At 45.0% G+C, this 17,090-nt stretch overlaps 1 protein-coding gene across 1 annotated transcript in view; it reads right to left on the bottom strand.

The window, feature by feature from the left end:
* Positions 1-12,051: 12,051 nt before the first annotated feature.
* myo1g (myosin IG) overlaps positions 12,052-17,090 on the bottom strand; it is a 39,399-nt gene continuing 34,360 nt past the window's right edge. Inside the window, exon 22 of the mRNA XM_084380356.1 lies at positions 12,052-12,737. Coding sequence (XP_084236482.1) covers positions 12,575-12,737 — 163 coding nt within the window. The 3' untranslated portion in view covers positions 12,052-12,574. The remainder of the gene's footprint in view (positions 12,738-17,090) is intronic.

Raw genomic sequence — 17,090 nt, 5'->3', positions numbered from 1 at the left:
CCCCAGTTGGGAACCACCAGTTTACAGTAGGATGCTATTGGTCCAGGAAGCTGCTTCATTGATGCTTGACTTCCACCAAGACGTCCGCAATAGCATGCGGCAAAGCCGTAATCTTATTGTGTTCAGGCATCTGGAGGTTTAGGCGCTCCACTTTCCTCCCCCATGTGATAGTCGTCCTTGCACACTCAGCTGTGACACTGCAGCACGCTGTGTATGTACTCGCCCGCAAGGTCGTATGATAAACAAGCATCGTTATTGGATCCGACCTTTACACACATGTGCTGACAGGGACGTGCACAGCGGAGCGTCTGAACACAACCAAGTCTGAGAGAGCAGCCACTGAAACCAACCCGAACTTTCTATGTCCAAACCCAAATTAAAGAAGATGCAGTTATTGTAAGATGTAGCACTGAACAGCCTCTGTGTTGCGTTCGAAGCAGTGTCATATAAATAACGAACCTCAGGCTGCTAGCTGCACAGCTAACCAAGCTAACGAGCTAGTGGTAGCTACAGTATGCTGCCCCCTATTTGTTTTTGCAACGCTGACCTGCATCCAAGCATTGTTTCTAAATGTAGACTGGGTTTGGGTCCATTGGGAATCAATGCTCTGGTTCCTACAAATTTTAAGGAGCTGAAAAAAAATAGCAATAACCCTGCTGCCTTTATGTTAGCCAGCTAGCTCACTTGCCAAGATTGGTTCATGTGGTAGCATCCACAGGGAATCCCTTTTAGTTTTACCCTTCAACTTAACTTTAAATCTTCCCGAGTTCTCAAACAACGGCTACAATAACAAGTTTGGATGCCACAGGGTCACATAACAGGAGAGCAGGGCATCGCTTTGCGTCACGTCTGTATTTGTTTGCTTTACGGCTCGTGGTCGGTCTATCAAAATCTAATCAAAGTTGGTATGATAGGCTGATCTAATTAAAGCAATTCTTTTTTTTCCAGCCATGGAGGGCAAACCTTTGTCAACCTTAGTCCGGCCTCGTGCTCGTCCTTGTGTGCAAACAAACACACTGCGGCTCACATCCCCTCCTTGGGTAATCCAGTCCTAATCCTCCCACCCAATCAAATAGAGAGAGGCAGCACACTGCGATGAAAACATGAGGAAATAAGTAAACGGTTCAGAATCCGATGAGATTTGGTGTCACACTTGTCGTGCACTCTTGGCCCCTTCGGCTCAGCCTTCAAATCCTGCTGTAACAAACTGGGGGCCTCAGAGACCCAGAGCTCAACCCTGCTGCCCATTCCAGCTCGCCCGGGCTTATTGGAGTCAGGCCTGCCTCTGAGGGACCTCGCATGAGCTCACACCAGTCAACCAGAGCGGAGTGACGGCAGTGATTCACGCTCAGAGAGTCTCTTTTTTTCTGGAGCTTTGACTGGCAGCCATTTTGGGCGCGTTGTTGCGGTCAGTGCAGCTCTCTCTCTCTCTCTCTCTCTCTCTCTGGCCCTGGTTTTGACAAGGACACCAGTGTCTTGACTCAACCTCCCCTCCCCTCCCCATCCTCTCCCTCTCTCTTCCCCCCTCCAACCCCATTTGCGCACACACTCAGCTGTTGTTCCCTGGCTGTTTCATTAGATTTGACACCCCACACCCGCCAGCCATTGTCAGGACGAGGAAGGGCAGAATGGGACTGTTTGTTGGCATCGGGTTGGATGTGTTTGGATGTGAATGTGGGTCAAAGTTAAGGGCAACAGCTGCTTCCACCACCCATCTCCTGTAGACGTGGATGTTAAATTAAATCAGAAGATACAGTACAGCGTGTTAAAGAAATGCAACGCTTGACCTGACAGATAAGGAACAATCTGCCGTAGGTTTTTACTTTAACAACTCGATGAAACCGTTCAATAAAAAGCAACTGTTGCTGATATTTGGGCCATTTTTTCACGCTGATTATTGGCACAGACACAGAGGAACCGTGGTCACTTAAGCTTAATTGAGCTTTAACTAAATTTGTCAAATGTGACGCACTTCGGATGCAACTGTCCCCTCTTTCACAACCCTCTTGTCCAATCAGTCGCCGAGCTGGATCGCGTAGCCGTTCCTCCAATCGTTTCGCAGAGCGGAGCGGCTTCCAAGCCAATTAACTCGCATCTCAACTGCAGTGCTAATTCTCGTCATCCAATCAAACCCCTCAGTGTGATTTCCTGAACTCTCTGACCGACTGCAAACAGACACATGATGCCTGTGACATCTCTGTGGATTATTGTTATGCAGGAAGTGACTCCAAATATTTAAACGCGATTAAAACTGGAGCTTTCTCTGTGGATGGGACCTTCATCTGGGACTTTTACAGAGTATTTCAGACGGGCCTTAGACTGGCTCTGTTTTGGAGACTTTTGGGTTTGTGTGAACAATGTGATAAAAGATTTAACGGATGAGACTTGTGTTATTTTATATTTTCCTTACTGTCAACGACAAACATGCACTTGACTGTAATTTCACTACTTCCCACGCATAAATCTTAAAAAAAAAAATATCATGAATGTACTTTTATTCTTTTAAAAAAAGCTAATTACGTTCCTTTAAAACCGGAGCACTGTAGCTTTTAACGAATGTTACTCAAAGCGAATTTGTTCGGGAACTACTTTCAGCTGCGGAGGAATACACATTTGCTGCTCTGATTATTTAAACAAAAAAACTACAGTGCCCACGTTCATTGTAGTGAAGGAAAGTGTCCCCCCCAGTGCAATATTGTGGTTCATTAATGTGTTTTTCATAGAAGAAGGTAAATTAGGCTTCAAGTGTTTGTTACGCTCTTTTGTTGACAATAAGAAAAATATAGCGTATGCCAAGACTTTTCACCACAGCTCTGTGAGTTGTGTTATCTCAGTATGCTGCTGCTGCTGCTGTAGGTCGGTGTGATATTTCAAATGACACACCTCAGACTGAAGATGTAAATATGTGGGAGTGTAACAAAAAAGAGCCGTTAAGACTGAAAAAAAAAAAACGAACAAAAAGAAATTGTCTTGCTGTGTAGTAGCATGCATGCCAGCCAGGTAGTTTAGAAACGTTTCTTTTTTTCTTTTTTTTTATTATTATTACCTCTGCTTTCGTTTGAGTTTTATATGTGACGTTTTAAATGAACGATTGTTTCTTCGGTAACTTAAAACTTGGATCTCGTCGGAGTGTTTTCCTTTTTATAGGAAACAGTGGTGTGATCAACAGTATTAAAAGTCTCTTCTGACTGCAGGTGTAACTATCATCATTATGGTGGTCTGTTTTTTTTATGTTTAGAAAAAAACAATAGAGACAAAAAAATAATAATAAACAATCGACGCTCATCTTCTCAAGCCTGAAAGAGCGAAAGCATGTGAGTTCATATGACTGATACTATTTTATTTTAAACTCAGCTGTCGTACCAGACTTCACTCGTCTATTTGCTAATTTAGTTGTGGTCATGATGCATCACCTGCCTCCCCTCAGATTCACACAGTATACATAAAGAAATGATCGAGTTAGCGGCTATCAATAGCTTTCTTCGTCAGTGCACCAGCTGGTGACACAAAGGCAGCCGTTGTGCCGTGCGGCGTTCGTCGCAGACAGCTCCGGCTCAGCTTCGCTGATTGTAGCTTCGCCTCTGATGCTTCGCCTTTCAAATTTCACAACTCCTTCTCTGTGTTGCGTCAACACTGGACAGATGTTAATACAGATATATAACTCTTCATCTCCGCGAGTCTCTATAGTTATCAGCCGTCGTTGTAACGAAGCAGCACAACACCTCGAGTGACTTTTGTAAAGCCACTAAAAATGTGTGTGTGAAGCTAAAAGTAAAAAATACTGTTGATGGGGAAACTTGAAGAAAAACAAAAGTGACTGTTTTCATTTTTCATGGTTTTTTTGTTCCTTTTTCATGACGATGATGTTGTTTACTATGTTGATTATTTAATAAAGCATCGAGCTGAAATCCAGATCTGCTGTTTCCCCTCTTTTCATCCACGTCCAGCTTTTCACACACTGAACTAAAACTGCCTTTGTTCTCCTCCACAGTACACATGAAATACTCTCCGCCTGCAATCCAGCTAACTTAAGACTGGCAGTAAATTCATGTGGGACATAAAATAGCTTAATGCACAGGCGCACAATAGCCCGGGCGCTGCAGATGGCCCTTTGGCTTCCTGTCAGAGGGGGGCTGCGCTCCATCTGAGCATGTCGCCGCAGTCAATCACCACCCTCCCTGCTCCGACCACAGGTGGAAACGCTGCGATGCTGCCTCTGCTCGGCAACAGCCTCCTCTCGGTACGATGTGAAACTTTGTGCAGCAGAGGAACATGAAAGTCGGGGCTTTGTTCTGGGAGATTAAAATACAAAACGAAGAGAGGAAAGCAGGTTTTCTATGCGCAGGTTTAGTGGCGGTGCTCTGCAGAGCGTCTGCCTTCCACTGTCACATTCACACACGTCAACAGCTGCAGATTTCAAATTCAGTTGTGCCCTTACAAAGTCACATATCTGGCACAATCCAGTGAAAATGTTTTTTCTCACATTTCATCCATTTCCAGTGGTGAAATGTGACTGAGTACATTTAATCAAGACTGTGAATCAGTACAATTTAGAGGCATACTCGCCAATCCTCCAGATTACCCAGGGACACTCGTGTTTTTCATCGCCTTCTTCCGGTTTCCTCCTGGGGTCACATTTCTCCTGTACTTTCCCTGATTTATGACATTTTCACACCTTTTTGTCCTAAAAGTTATGACAGCCTGTTTTCTGACACTGTACAGCGTGTAGTCTACTGTACCGTCGCACCTCGTCCTCATCGTTGACGCACTTTCACATGAAGAGTTGAGTATCTTATGTGTTGGTTTTCGTTGACCTGTGAACAAGTGGGCACTATTTGCAATAATCTCAATTAAATGGCATTTTTTGCCTTGCTTGCACGTGAATTTGGTAGTTTGACATAATTTTCCTTAAAGTGTTTTCACATTTGGTCCAAACAGGGTAAAACAATTATACACTGTTGCCTTTTAGTTGTGGTCCAGTTCTTGTTCGCAGTCACTACATTTACATGATGTTTGAAAAAGTTGGACTTTTAAAGTCCATGTAAACATCGTACCAAATCGAATATCTCAAAGTCGGACCAGCACGCCCAGATGATACGGTTGGAAGTACTCTTTCATGTTAACGCCTAAGTCGGACCTGAACTGGCCTCGGCGTTTTTACGGCTTCGACCGGGTGCTGAACAAAGGCAACAGATCGGAAAAATACCTTATTAAATACTCAAATTGTGGAGATCATTTAGTGGTGGCACATTATTATCATACATAATAGAAACTGTAGTATCTGCGTTCACACGACTGCTGATATGACTAGTCTGATATCGTAGTAAAATAACCACAATCAACCATAAATAAAATCACAGGGCTGTCACTTTTAACAGATTCGGTCATTTCACACTGAGACTTCCCCTCTGTGGGATTAATACAGGATTATTTTATCTTCTCTTATCTTTGCTTTTATCATATAACAGATGTCTGCCGTAAAACTATTCAAAAATGACTTTTCAGTCAAAGCAGCTTACTTGGCGAGGCTCGATGCGTCTGTCTGCTCTCTCTGTCTGATGGTATTGGAAAATGATTATTTAAATGCCATTTATAATCTATTCACAATGACGGAGCGAGAGAGAGGGCGGCGGGGTGAAAACCATATGGCGCTGGTCGGAGCCGGGGTCAGCGCAGAGGCTGGGGACACCTCTGAGGGCAGGGAGGTGAGGGAGGTGAGGCCGGGAGGCTTTGATTGGAAAAAAGAGGACAGATGAAATGAAATGAAGAGGCATCGCTGCAGATGGCTGCCACAGCCTGACTGAGTCCTTTCCAGCTTTCTCGTGTCCTCTGAGAACACAAATCACCCAGCTCTCTGCCTCCCAGTGTCACTCCTCTATAGTGTGTCCCCAGTGGCTTTCTAAAAGCCTTGGCTGCCGTTCGCTGCCTTTTATCAGCCCTGTGGGATCTAACATGCTCCAAAAAGCCCCTCCGTCAATGCTGCCTATGGATGGTACCCAGAGACATCATCAATTCAAGCTGTGTTTTAGCGCTAGTGACACTTTTCTAGTTCGGGCTCGCCACACATTGCTTTAAAATTTAAAACCTATTAAAAAATATGATAAACAACAAAACTCAGCAGCACAAACATGCAAAATCTTTGACGTTTGTAAGAGCAGTCATCGTCCAAACAACCCAAACACAAGCACAGGTGCAAGTATAAGGAAATGCTTAAGCTGCAGTCAATTGCATTTCCGGCTAACTAGCTTGCTACCCGCAAAAGAGCAACTTTACTAGGGAGTATTTTCTTAAATATCTACATTGGTTTGCAAGGTTACAAGTTAAGCAAAAAAAGCCAACTTCTTGGCTAACACATTCACTATGTAGCTAGTTATTCCCTCTTTTGAGCTCATCCTAGATGCTACAGAGATTAAGCTAAGCTTTGTTGGATTTGGGTGAGGTTTTACTCGAGCGACTCCGGTCAACATTAACAATGATTATGTAAGTCAAACTCACCTTTATTACCTGTGCATATTTAAATGACATTACTACGTATGTGAGTCCGGCACAGTTGCAGAATTATGTGTTTCTCCTGAACGCTGTAGGAAAAACCACCATCCTGTCGCACAGCTCTGAAAGGAATAATATCATTTGATATCGGGGTCAGTCTCCACTGTGAGATTCTTTACAGATCATGAGTACAGTTTGGGAGCTTGGAGTGCAGTCGCCTGCTGGCACATCCTGACTGAGTGAACAGATGGTTCACTCAGCCATGCACCCATAAGTAGTGGGCGAAGGACACCACCGGAGGGGACTCCACAAGACTCTGCGGGGATGGCGAGTTTGGTGAAGAGCAATCAGAGGTCTCATTAAAGCTTCATGAAGTGCTAAAAAACAAGCAGGCAAACTTATATCCAGCAAACAGGAGTCCTGTAGCAAACTAGACTTACTTTACTTGAGTATTTATCCACTTTGTGATGGATTTAAGTACCAAATTTTGTTGAAAGTTTTGTTGAAACTGGGTTTTGTGAGATGTAGTTCCCCCAGTAAACACAACGACCTCTTTGGTTGTTGCAACGAGCAGCAGAAGACCAAGAAGAAGGCCAAAGAGGCCTGACTACTGTGTTTAATCTTTAAACAATACAGCTACAAAACTACCCAGAAGTTGTTGTTTATATCAAATATGGATCGTTTTTACATGCTGGTTTTACGTGCATGTGGTTTAGGTATGTAAAAAAAAAAGAAATCCGGTTTGAGCACTCTGGTTGCTCTAATATTTCCTGATTAGTAAGCATTCAGGCTGATGGCATGTTGATTCAGAGCGAGCCAAAGTAAAAACCAATCTCCCCCCTCATGTTACTGTAATCTCCAGCATGTGACCTCCCCTCGGGCTGATGACGGAGGGATGCTGGAAAACCTGCAGCGCTCACCAAACCAGTGGCCGGTCTGCCCTGAGAGGATTTAGAGGGAAAAACACAGCAGCTCTGGGACACATATTATATTCCCACTGGTAAATCCTCTCCAACTCATTACCAAATCCTCGCTGCAGGGCTGCTAATCTCTAAAGAGAGACCGACCAGGTGCCAGTCTTTTTGTAATGGAATTGCACAGCGCTTTAAGTGATTGCATCAACAATTGCCAGTCCTGATAAATTAGATTAGAAGTAGGAGAATCCCATTTGCACAAGGAGAAACTAAGAAACTTCATCATAACACAAAACAAAATTAGAATTGATTTACACGCGTCTTTGTTCAAACCACTCGATTGATTGCAGTGTTGTGTTTAGTCTGCTAGCCGGGGAGGAAGTGTGCGTTTCGTCCACAGCGAGCAGGGACGTGACTGGAGCTGTCACAGAGGAAAATGAGTGGAAAAATTACGTGGAAGAGACGCTTGGCAGCTCGGAGCGGCTGTGAATGTAACGAGGAAACGATTGGGAAAACAATTGTTGCAGCCATCCGACGAAACGATCACAGTTTGTCGGGGGAAAAAGCAAAAACGTGATGAATAAATCTTCTGTCTGCGAAGGAGATTCTGCGTCTGCTCGTCTGATCTGATGATTAACCGTTCATCTGTTTATGAAGTGTGTGTATCAAACACACACACACACACACACACAATATGCCTTTAATAATCAGCGATGGAGAGGATGTGCACGAATTTGCATTTTTAAAGACTGATCTCACACTTCATTTATAAATCACGGCTTTTACATCAATGATTAAAGGATTACGTGCAAACAAATTCGGCATATACGCCGTAATCTCTGCTCCTGATTGAATATGACGTACGGGATCTGATTGGTGGAGCTGTAACTGGGAGACGAGCTGCGGCGTCCAGTTGACCGTCTTGCAGGGGAGAGACAGCAGATTGGCAGGCCTTCGTTTTGGCGCAGAAACACACGAGCCTCCACAGAAACGGATACGAGCGCGAGGCCGAGGATGAGACGTTGTTTGTGGCATTTCAGTAAACAAATCGAGTTCCCTCCGCAGCTGGAGCGAGCGCTCGGATTTTCTTCCCCATCAGAGGCTGACTCGATTGTGCCAGAAATATGTGGGCTTTTAACCAAATCAGACTCGGGATTAGATTCACAATTAGCATTATTTTGCCACTAAACACAATTAAATGTCAAAACAGAGCGAGAGAGCAAATGGATGAGATGTGCGGAGGACGGCTGTTTCTGCCTGATGTTTACTTGCACTTTCTTCTGACTAATGAGATCTCAGAATAACAAAACACGCCAGAAGTGCCGGAGAGTGGATGCGTTGCCGCACAGCTGCCGACTTAGGTCACCTAGTTACTAGAACCTGAAGGCAAAGAGCATTGTGGGTAACGCCGGGCGCTTTCCACAGACATAAAAGGCTCAAAATAGAAAACACAAAGACACACAAGGATCCTGGTCAGAATGAGGGATGTTTGAGTTTGTCTGTTTGTTTGATGAGATCTTATACCTGAAGAGTCATCAGGCGTTCAGACTGTAATCAGCTCTACGTTCAGACAACAGGGGGTGTTGCTTCACGTGTTTCTCTCAAATTTCGAGCACAAATTTGGTAATTTCTCATTTGGCGAGATAATCCATCCACCTAACAGACGCGACTGATCAAGATGCTTATGTTAATGTTTTGAAGGAGAAGTATCTGTAACCAAAACATGCAAAACTGCAACAATAGTCAGATGAGTTCGACAGCTCTGTGCGCGTCTCTTTTCAAGGCAAAGCTGCACATTTGGCACAAGTGGCCTTGTATTGTGTCCAGCACAGAGCACACCTGAGCACTAATCATGCGGTTTAATCAGCAGCTTGATATGTCGCACCTGTCAGGTGGATGGGTTATCCTGGCAGCAGAAGTAGTGCAGGATTTTTGACAAATTTGTGCTCAATCATTCTTCTGTGTGCATAAAAAAAGTCTTACATTTTTAACTTCTGTGACGTCTTTTGTGTGTAAAGTCAGTTTCACAGCAGCAACCTGCATCTTATCTTATTGACTGTATTTCAATAAGCTTGTCTCGTCATTTCTAGTTTCACCCATCACTCATTCATGAAAGTGCGATCGATTTGCTGTTTTATTCCAGACAACACTTGACATTTCATGCAGGGTCGTCTCTCCTGACTGCCGGGGAGAACCGGGCATCTTAACCTTTTCCGGGGTCGTTCACACGTCGGTGTCACCTGTGGGTCACATTTCAGTGACGAGCGAGGATCGCCGAGAGTTACGAGAATAAAGGTGTGAACTGGCGTCGAAGCGCCTGAGGACGGATGTCTCAGGAGGGATTTGTAAGTAGCTGATAAGTGCTTCCTCAGGCTACAATCTGGATGACATTCACGGGACAAATTGAGCGCATCGTTGCAGTTATGCTGTTCCACGGCCTTTTACAGAGAAGAGAAGGGAAGCTGGGTTTTAAATGTCCACCAGCAAAACAGTGGATTTAGCTGTTTCAGACATGTTTGATGTCTGTTAACTTGAGGTCAGGTTGTGTTTGCATGAAGTGAGTGTCCTTGCTGTGGTGACTGCAGTTTAACTTTACATGACAGTCATTTGGGAAACACTTTTGTGGACCGGGGTGAGTACATGACAAAGACTGGGTGTTACCATCCAGCTTTTCGTACGTCAGTCTAGAAGTGGCATCCCGATGACAAACGGACACAATATTTTTTACACAAAGAAAGAACTTATCGTTTAACATTTGCCAAATTAACAAGAAAGGCTAAATAGTTAAGAATGTGTTGTAGACAGCGTTTCACAAAGTCTTTAAAGTTTCTCATAACTCAACTACTCTCAAAATTGAGCAATTTTTAAAGGGAGTCTGGGGGCTTCCTCAACTGGCGACAAAAAAGTAGCCTATATTGGCTACTTTTTGATGTTTATGTCAACTTTGACAGGCTGGCCAGCAATAAAATGTTGCCTTCTTTCATATATTTATTAGAAATGCTGAAATGTGTGCTAACAAAGCTGCTAAAGACATGGAAGCAGACAGGCCAGTACATTAATGTTGCGACAATATTTACAAGGTAAGAAAACAACTTAATGTATTGCATTTAATGACGAACTTACAAGAAGGCACGAATGATTCAGAACTTGTTGTAGCAAAGTTTCGCAAAGTTTGTTAAACTTCTCCTCACGCAACAACTCTTAAAATCACATGATTTGTAAAGGGAGTCTGGTGGAATTGCGTCATCCACTGCTATCATTGGCAGGTAAAGGTCTTGGGGGCATTCACACCTGTACTTAGAGCCCCTCACTTGTGTTTGGATCACTCGGGACACATGTTGATACCAGGTGTGAACAGGGCCATAGATGCAGACACAAAACCGGAGCAGAGCACACAAACACAGAGGTGATTGTTGACATTTTCACAGATCCATATTCACAGATCACGCTCTGACAACATGATGTACGTTTGTTTTTGCAGCTCCAGTTATTTTGAGCTGCAGAGTGTTGATTGAAGAGGTGCAGGGCTGATCAGACGTGCTAAATCGACTGTCACAGGTGTGAACGTTCTCCACACGAACACAGCGCAGCGTTGACATCCACACAGTTACATTAACACGGAAGATTTCGCTGAGTTTGGTGTGAATTATACAGATGCAACAAAGTGGTTCCACATTATGCAAAACCTTCTCATCAAAGATAAATACACCAACCAGCAAGCGTCCACACACACACACACACACACACACACACACACACACAAAGACACATCTGCATACACTCAGAGCTCAGAGCATTACCGAGCAGTCAGATTCGGGGGAGTCACAGCAGGGACTGTGTCAGAGAGCAGCGAAAGCCAAGTCACAGTGAGGGCAGGCCGTCACTAAGTCGTACTAACAGGTCACTGCGGAGAGAGATGGATGGAAACTGGCAGCAGACGACAGAATTAAGCCCTCAGACTGAACTGTTCACTGAGATATGAAGAGCGTCAGTCCAAATTGAAATAGCCACCATCCGAAAAAAAACCACAAGGCGGCTTAGTTGCTAAATTTAAACCTTCACACATACAGTGGATGTTATCAGCTGTGTTTAAAATGTACATTTTACTGCCAGTCACCTTCAGTTTCCAGGCACAAAATGGCAAAGAGGAAGTGAGGTTTGTAGGTGACCAATCCAAAGCAAAGCAAAACACTCGTCAATTTCCAATTTAACTCAAACTGCGTTTGCACATTAGACAAAGTCCTGTGAAATGTCTGCTGCAGCATCCGTCGCTGTGTGATTATCATCCCCGCTGATCTGATCCAGAGGACACCAGAGGGACGAGAGAGGAAACAGCTCTTACGTCACTGAGTGCAGTTTTTCTCTCTTCATACAAACAGCAGGACTCAAACCGAGGCTGTAAATTAACTGTATTTGTACAGGAAATCCTCTCGAACGTGGGCAAACACGCAGCTTTTACACCGACAGACTCCCGACTTGTTTCATTCATATCATCACGTCGTTAGTCTTCCTTTAAAGTCGCAGAGCATGTTTGAGAAACATATTTGAATCTCTGTATAATGAGGACTCGTCTACAGCCGGCTGTCTATTCATGTGGCAGAGCTTCAGAGAGAAATTAAAACACAGAGAACTCGCTTTAGTAAATCTTGAATAATTTATTTTTCTTCCACTGTTTCTCTTTCTTCTTTTCATCACTTCTGACATGGAATAATCGTCACAGTTTGCCTTTTCGGAGACAACGGCATGAGACATGGCAACAAAAAACAAACTCAATGTACAAAAATATATCTGAAATGTTTCGCGTTGATTGTTTTTCTGCATCGTGTGTACACATCTGTCATTTAAAAAGTGCATTTATGTTTATGTTGCGTTTTCAATAAAAAAAAAAATCTTTAAATTTCTTCTGTAAGAGCAAAAGCAAAGACACTATCATACATACCGTGAGCCTCTACGTCAACATGTTAACCTCCTCATTCTTCAAATTTGCCTCTAAAACTATTCGTAAGGTTAAAGAAGCAGACTCTGCCAGCAACTCTGCTACGCGTCGATACGTGAAAAATATTTTAACAATCCTAGTAAGAGTCACATATTTACATCTTCATGAACCTCGCTGACATTGTGACCAGTTCAGACGTCGATACCGCTGTTGGCGGATCAGTCGGACGGCCCCGTCAGTTCCCAGGGACGAGCAGCGTGAAACCGTCTCGGCTCTTCTTGAAGTCCGCGCTGGCCTGGCCGGCTTTGGTTTCTACGCTGACGCTCTTCAGTTTGCCTCGCATGTGAAGCTGCACGCCCGAACGGCAAACCTTCACGGGAAACTGGACTTTCCTGATGCTGGAAGAGAGAAAGACAGATACATGTTAGTATTACTATACTTCTAAAGTTTATTCCAACAACCTCTGACTTGATCCCAAAAAAACGCTGCGGCTACATTCATTCATTTATGACACGTCGTGTTGTTGTGTGTCTTCAACCAAACTGCTCACCAATATCTAGTTAAGGCTCGATCCTGTTCCCCTGGTGTTTCATAGGCTAACACTACCCTGCCAGTCTGAACTGATGTTACAGGAGTGTTACCAAGTGCAGCAACATCGCAGCTGAGCTTTACATTTTGGCCGTCTTGTAACATAAACGTGGGACTGTCATGCAGAGATCAGCATTAACAATGTAATGTCAGGGAGCTGGTTCAGAGCCCGACACACGAGGCCGACGCTCGGCATTGTCCGGACCGCCAGTGGCTCTCCCACACTGTTGGCACTGGACGGCCCTTGTCGGAGCCTTTTTGGCCTGATTGGCTGTTCAGCTAAGCGTATCAGTGCAAGCCCCGTGAGCCTGCCGCTGCAGTATCAATGATTTCACCCGTTTAGTGCGGTTTCTCTATGTTTTCTCTTCTGCCTCTTCGACAGTGCCATTTGAAGCGGTTCATCGGACATATTCTTGATAAGAAGTGGCTATATTAGCGAGAGTGGTGTCTAAAAATGCTGCCTAAACACAATGATGGTTTGTACATCCGCAGAGAGCTATTTCCTTTCACACAGGCGCAGAACGTACAGGCTTGTTGGCTGTGGGCTGTAGTCTTTGCGATGTGTTCAAGTGCAGCTTTTTGGCTGAGGCACAGGCGGTGTGAGGCGTCGGCCTTCGTTGCAGCTAATTATTTGATGTCAGGTTGGTGTGTTACGGCCTTTAGCTGCCAAAGACATCAGCAAACTAGTAGCAATCGTGATTTAAGTTGAGTTCTCATGTCCCTTCTTTTGAAGTGTGCCTCTGAAAAACCTGTTTGGAGAGCCATGTCGCCCCCACAACACGTTGTTTGGTTTGAAACAGGTTTAAAACATATATGTCTTCTTCCAGGTGTGTTTGAACTTTAAGCCTTAAAGTCCTCCTCATGATCCTCGTGGAGATATTGGTTCCTCACAAACATCTCCAGAGGAATGCACAAACAAAAAGAGTTTGTTATTCATCACTTCACACTTCGTCCTGCCTCTGGATGATTTCCTCTGAACACAGTCACGTCCAGAATGCAGGTGCTTTGGTGTCACACACCTAATCCTCCTGCTGACAGCTGGGAGAAGGAAGTGCGGCTCTGCAGCGTCAGCTGAAGATGATCCACTGTGAAGTCGCTGCTTCCTCCCGGCCCTCTGGGATCCTGCAGCCTCAGCCGGCACCAGCGACCCCGCTGCTCCAAACACAAGCTGGCCGGGCACATGGCTCAGTCTCTGCATACAAAGAGCCTTCTTCCACCGGCGTCACATCCGGAGGCTCGGGGGACTGTGAGGTCACGGTTGATACTCCGGCTTGTGATGGTATTTCTCTTGTGAATGTATTCAGATCGGTTTGTTGTTTTTCTATCAGTGGAGTCACTTTGTCTGAACCCGATGTGAAGGCTCTCGGAAGCAGATGCAGAATATTATTTGCCAAACAGCTATTTGTGGACGTCTTTGAATGTTGATAATGTGACTGATAAGCAGGGCTGGCTCAGGCGTATAGGCCAGCTTGGCAACTGTGTGCGTGCTTTGGCAGGAGCGACCTAATGTAACTGTTTGAGTCCAATTCTCCCCGGACTGACTGGTCCTCCTCACAGACGTGGCCGATCACAATCACGGCAGATGAAGGTGAATTTAATTAATGCAGATTACATAATTTTTTAGATGTTATGTAATAGTGCTGGCATACCTGGTTTAGTACAGACACACACACACACACACACACACACACACACACACACACACACCAGGTGAGAGCTTTAGAGTAAAGCCTGAGAATCAAGAGGATTGATTTTGTTTGAGTAAAAACTGAACACAGTGTCTTGGAGGCTGGTTAATACTATTGTTTAAAGTAAAAGTACTCCAAGTAAATCTCCTCTTTGTGTGTAAATACAGTTATTCACCTTTGACTGAGCTAAGCTAACCTTTTCTCCCTCTCTTTGTGCTATGCTAGGCTAAACATGTCACAGAGCTACATCTGTATTTATGAAACAGACACTTCTTGTCTCATCTAACTTAGTTATACAGCAACTGAGTGATTTTTTCAATAAGACATGTTTAGCCTAGCTTAGCACAAAGACCAGCTGTAGAGGAATGGGGTTAGCTGTGTTCTGTCAAACGTCCACATGTGTGCTAATGCTTTTAGCTTAGCAGCTACAGTAAAGATTTCGGCCTTTTTCATTTTTGGGTGAAGCAAACCTGATGGTTTACGTCAGGACAATTTAGATGTAAGGATATCTGATAAGGAACAGGCTGCATATCTGTAGAGGTGAAGTCTTCAGTCTTTAAGCTTGAACTCACTGCACAAGTCCAAATCTGTGTCACTGTTCATCACAAGTCACTCCAACAGGTGTGGCCTCGCTCTGTTTTCCACTTGGCCCCTTCGTCAACCTCCAAACCCCGCCTCGCTGAGCCCCCTAAAACCAGCTGTCCTGCCCTACTGGGGCGGTGACAAACCCGACACAGAAACCCACTGACCTCCACATGGTTTTGATTTGAGTGCGATACTGATCTCGTCATGCCGGCTACCGCAAGTCAAACCCGACACCAGCAGAGCGTGCTGGAGAAAGCCTCTGGCTGCGCCCGAGGACAGCAGACGACGGGCTGCGAAGGCCTGCGGTGCAGCAATGTGAAGCTTCCTGCTGCTGCGAGAGGAGAGCTGACGACTGTGGAGGCTGAGCTCGTTGATAGCACAGATAATAAGAAGTCACTCCTCATGTGAATGCTTCTGTTCAGATACAGATGGGTGATAAACAAGAGCCAATCTAGTCTGAAATGGAAGTCAGCGTACGACAAACAAAAGATTTTGGCTTTCAAATCTTTCCGGTAGTTGTGTGAAACGAAGCTGGATTAAAAGTTGTTGTCATCGTGCTGCCAAACCTCTCAGGAAGGAGGGTTGGGCGTACAATTTGTCCGCGTTTGACACCGGACCCTGTGGTTTCAATCCCGTCTCCAACCAACAATCAACGTGGTCTCCGTCAACCGTGACCGCAATCGTTCCCTGACCAGAACCAAGTAGTTTGTAGTTGCCCAAATTCACAGTAGCCCTGACTTAACCCTAGAGGTGGCTCACATAAATGAAAGAAACCAGGGCGATCTTTTTTCTTAAAATGTCTCCTTTAAAACAAAAGCATTAAAACAGGAAGCCGTCTGTGTTGTCGCTCTCCATCCACCAGCGCCTCTACTTCACCTCCGCCCACAGCCGCCCTTTCTTCCCTCCCACCCGACTCAAAACCCCCTCTTCACCAGAACACTGCAATTTCCCCTTGCAATCTTAATTAGCACTTCCCCAGCTGCCTGGCAACCATCGCTGGGGCAACAGCAGCATCTACGGCCCTCGCCACGGGGGCAACGTGGGCCGAGGCCGCTCCAGTCCTCTGGGGTGAGGTCACCGGGCAGGCGGGGGAGCGGACGAACCCACGGGGTTGGCATCGGTGTCGCGGCGTTGATCATCACCGATTGCGTCCGTTATAATTAACATCAACGTCATCAGAAACAGTGGGCCTATCTCAACCAGCTGCACCCTGCGTCTTGAGTCTCATCAGGGGGCATTCTGGGAAAAAAAAATGAGTCATACTGTAACTTCAGCATGTAGAGAGATTTATATAAACGGCGCAATTACAGTTTGAGATGCAAAAGCAGCACAGTGTGTCTTTTACACGCACACGTCTTGAATCATAAATGTGTGTCACTAAGTGTTGCTGTACTCTCGCCGCGCCGGCGTCAATAATTTCCTCCGTGCTGATTAATTCTGAAGACCACTGACGTGTTTCTGAGATAAGATCAAATCAGTTTAACAGTGAGTCGGTGATGGAGGAGCCGAGCGTCTCATCGCATCGATTATCAATGAGGAAAGAAGGGTCGAACGCTATCAGGGATTTTAATGCAGCCGGAGCTTTTATGTTGCACTTCGAGCGAGAGTCGGCGGACAGGCAGCCGTTATTGATGCCGTCATATCGGCCCCAAACATCTCCAGCTGAGTGAAAACACTAGAAAACAGCAACAACGTGTGCTTGCTGAGATAAAACTTTTTATATTCTCCCTCATAAATCACCGTGTAGTGCCCGGACTACAGCTGCTGTGAAGGATGGAAATGTTACCGAGGAATCCGTTTGTCTCACTCGGAGGTCGATTTTAAGGCAGCACGTGTGCGTCGTTTAAACCCACAAAGAGGCCTTTTGATGCTGGTGCAGTTTTTAAGGTC

Source organism: Pagrus pagrus (assembly GCF_965226575.1).
Source record: "Pagrus pagrus genome assembly, chromosome: 17".
In the NCBI taxonomy this organism is placed as follows: Eukaryota; Metazoa; Chordata; class Actinopteri; order Spariformes; family Sparidae; genus Pagrus; species Pagrus pagrus.
Note: the sequence above shows the minus strand (reverse complement) of the source record. Positions and strands in the feature narration are given on the sequence as shown.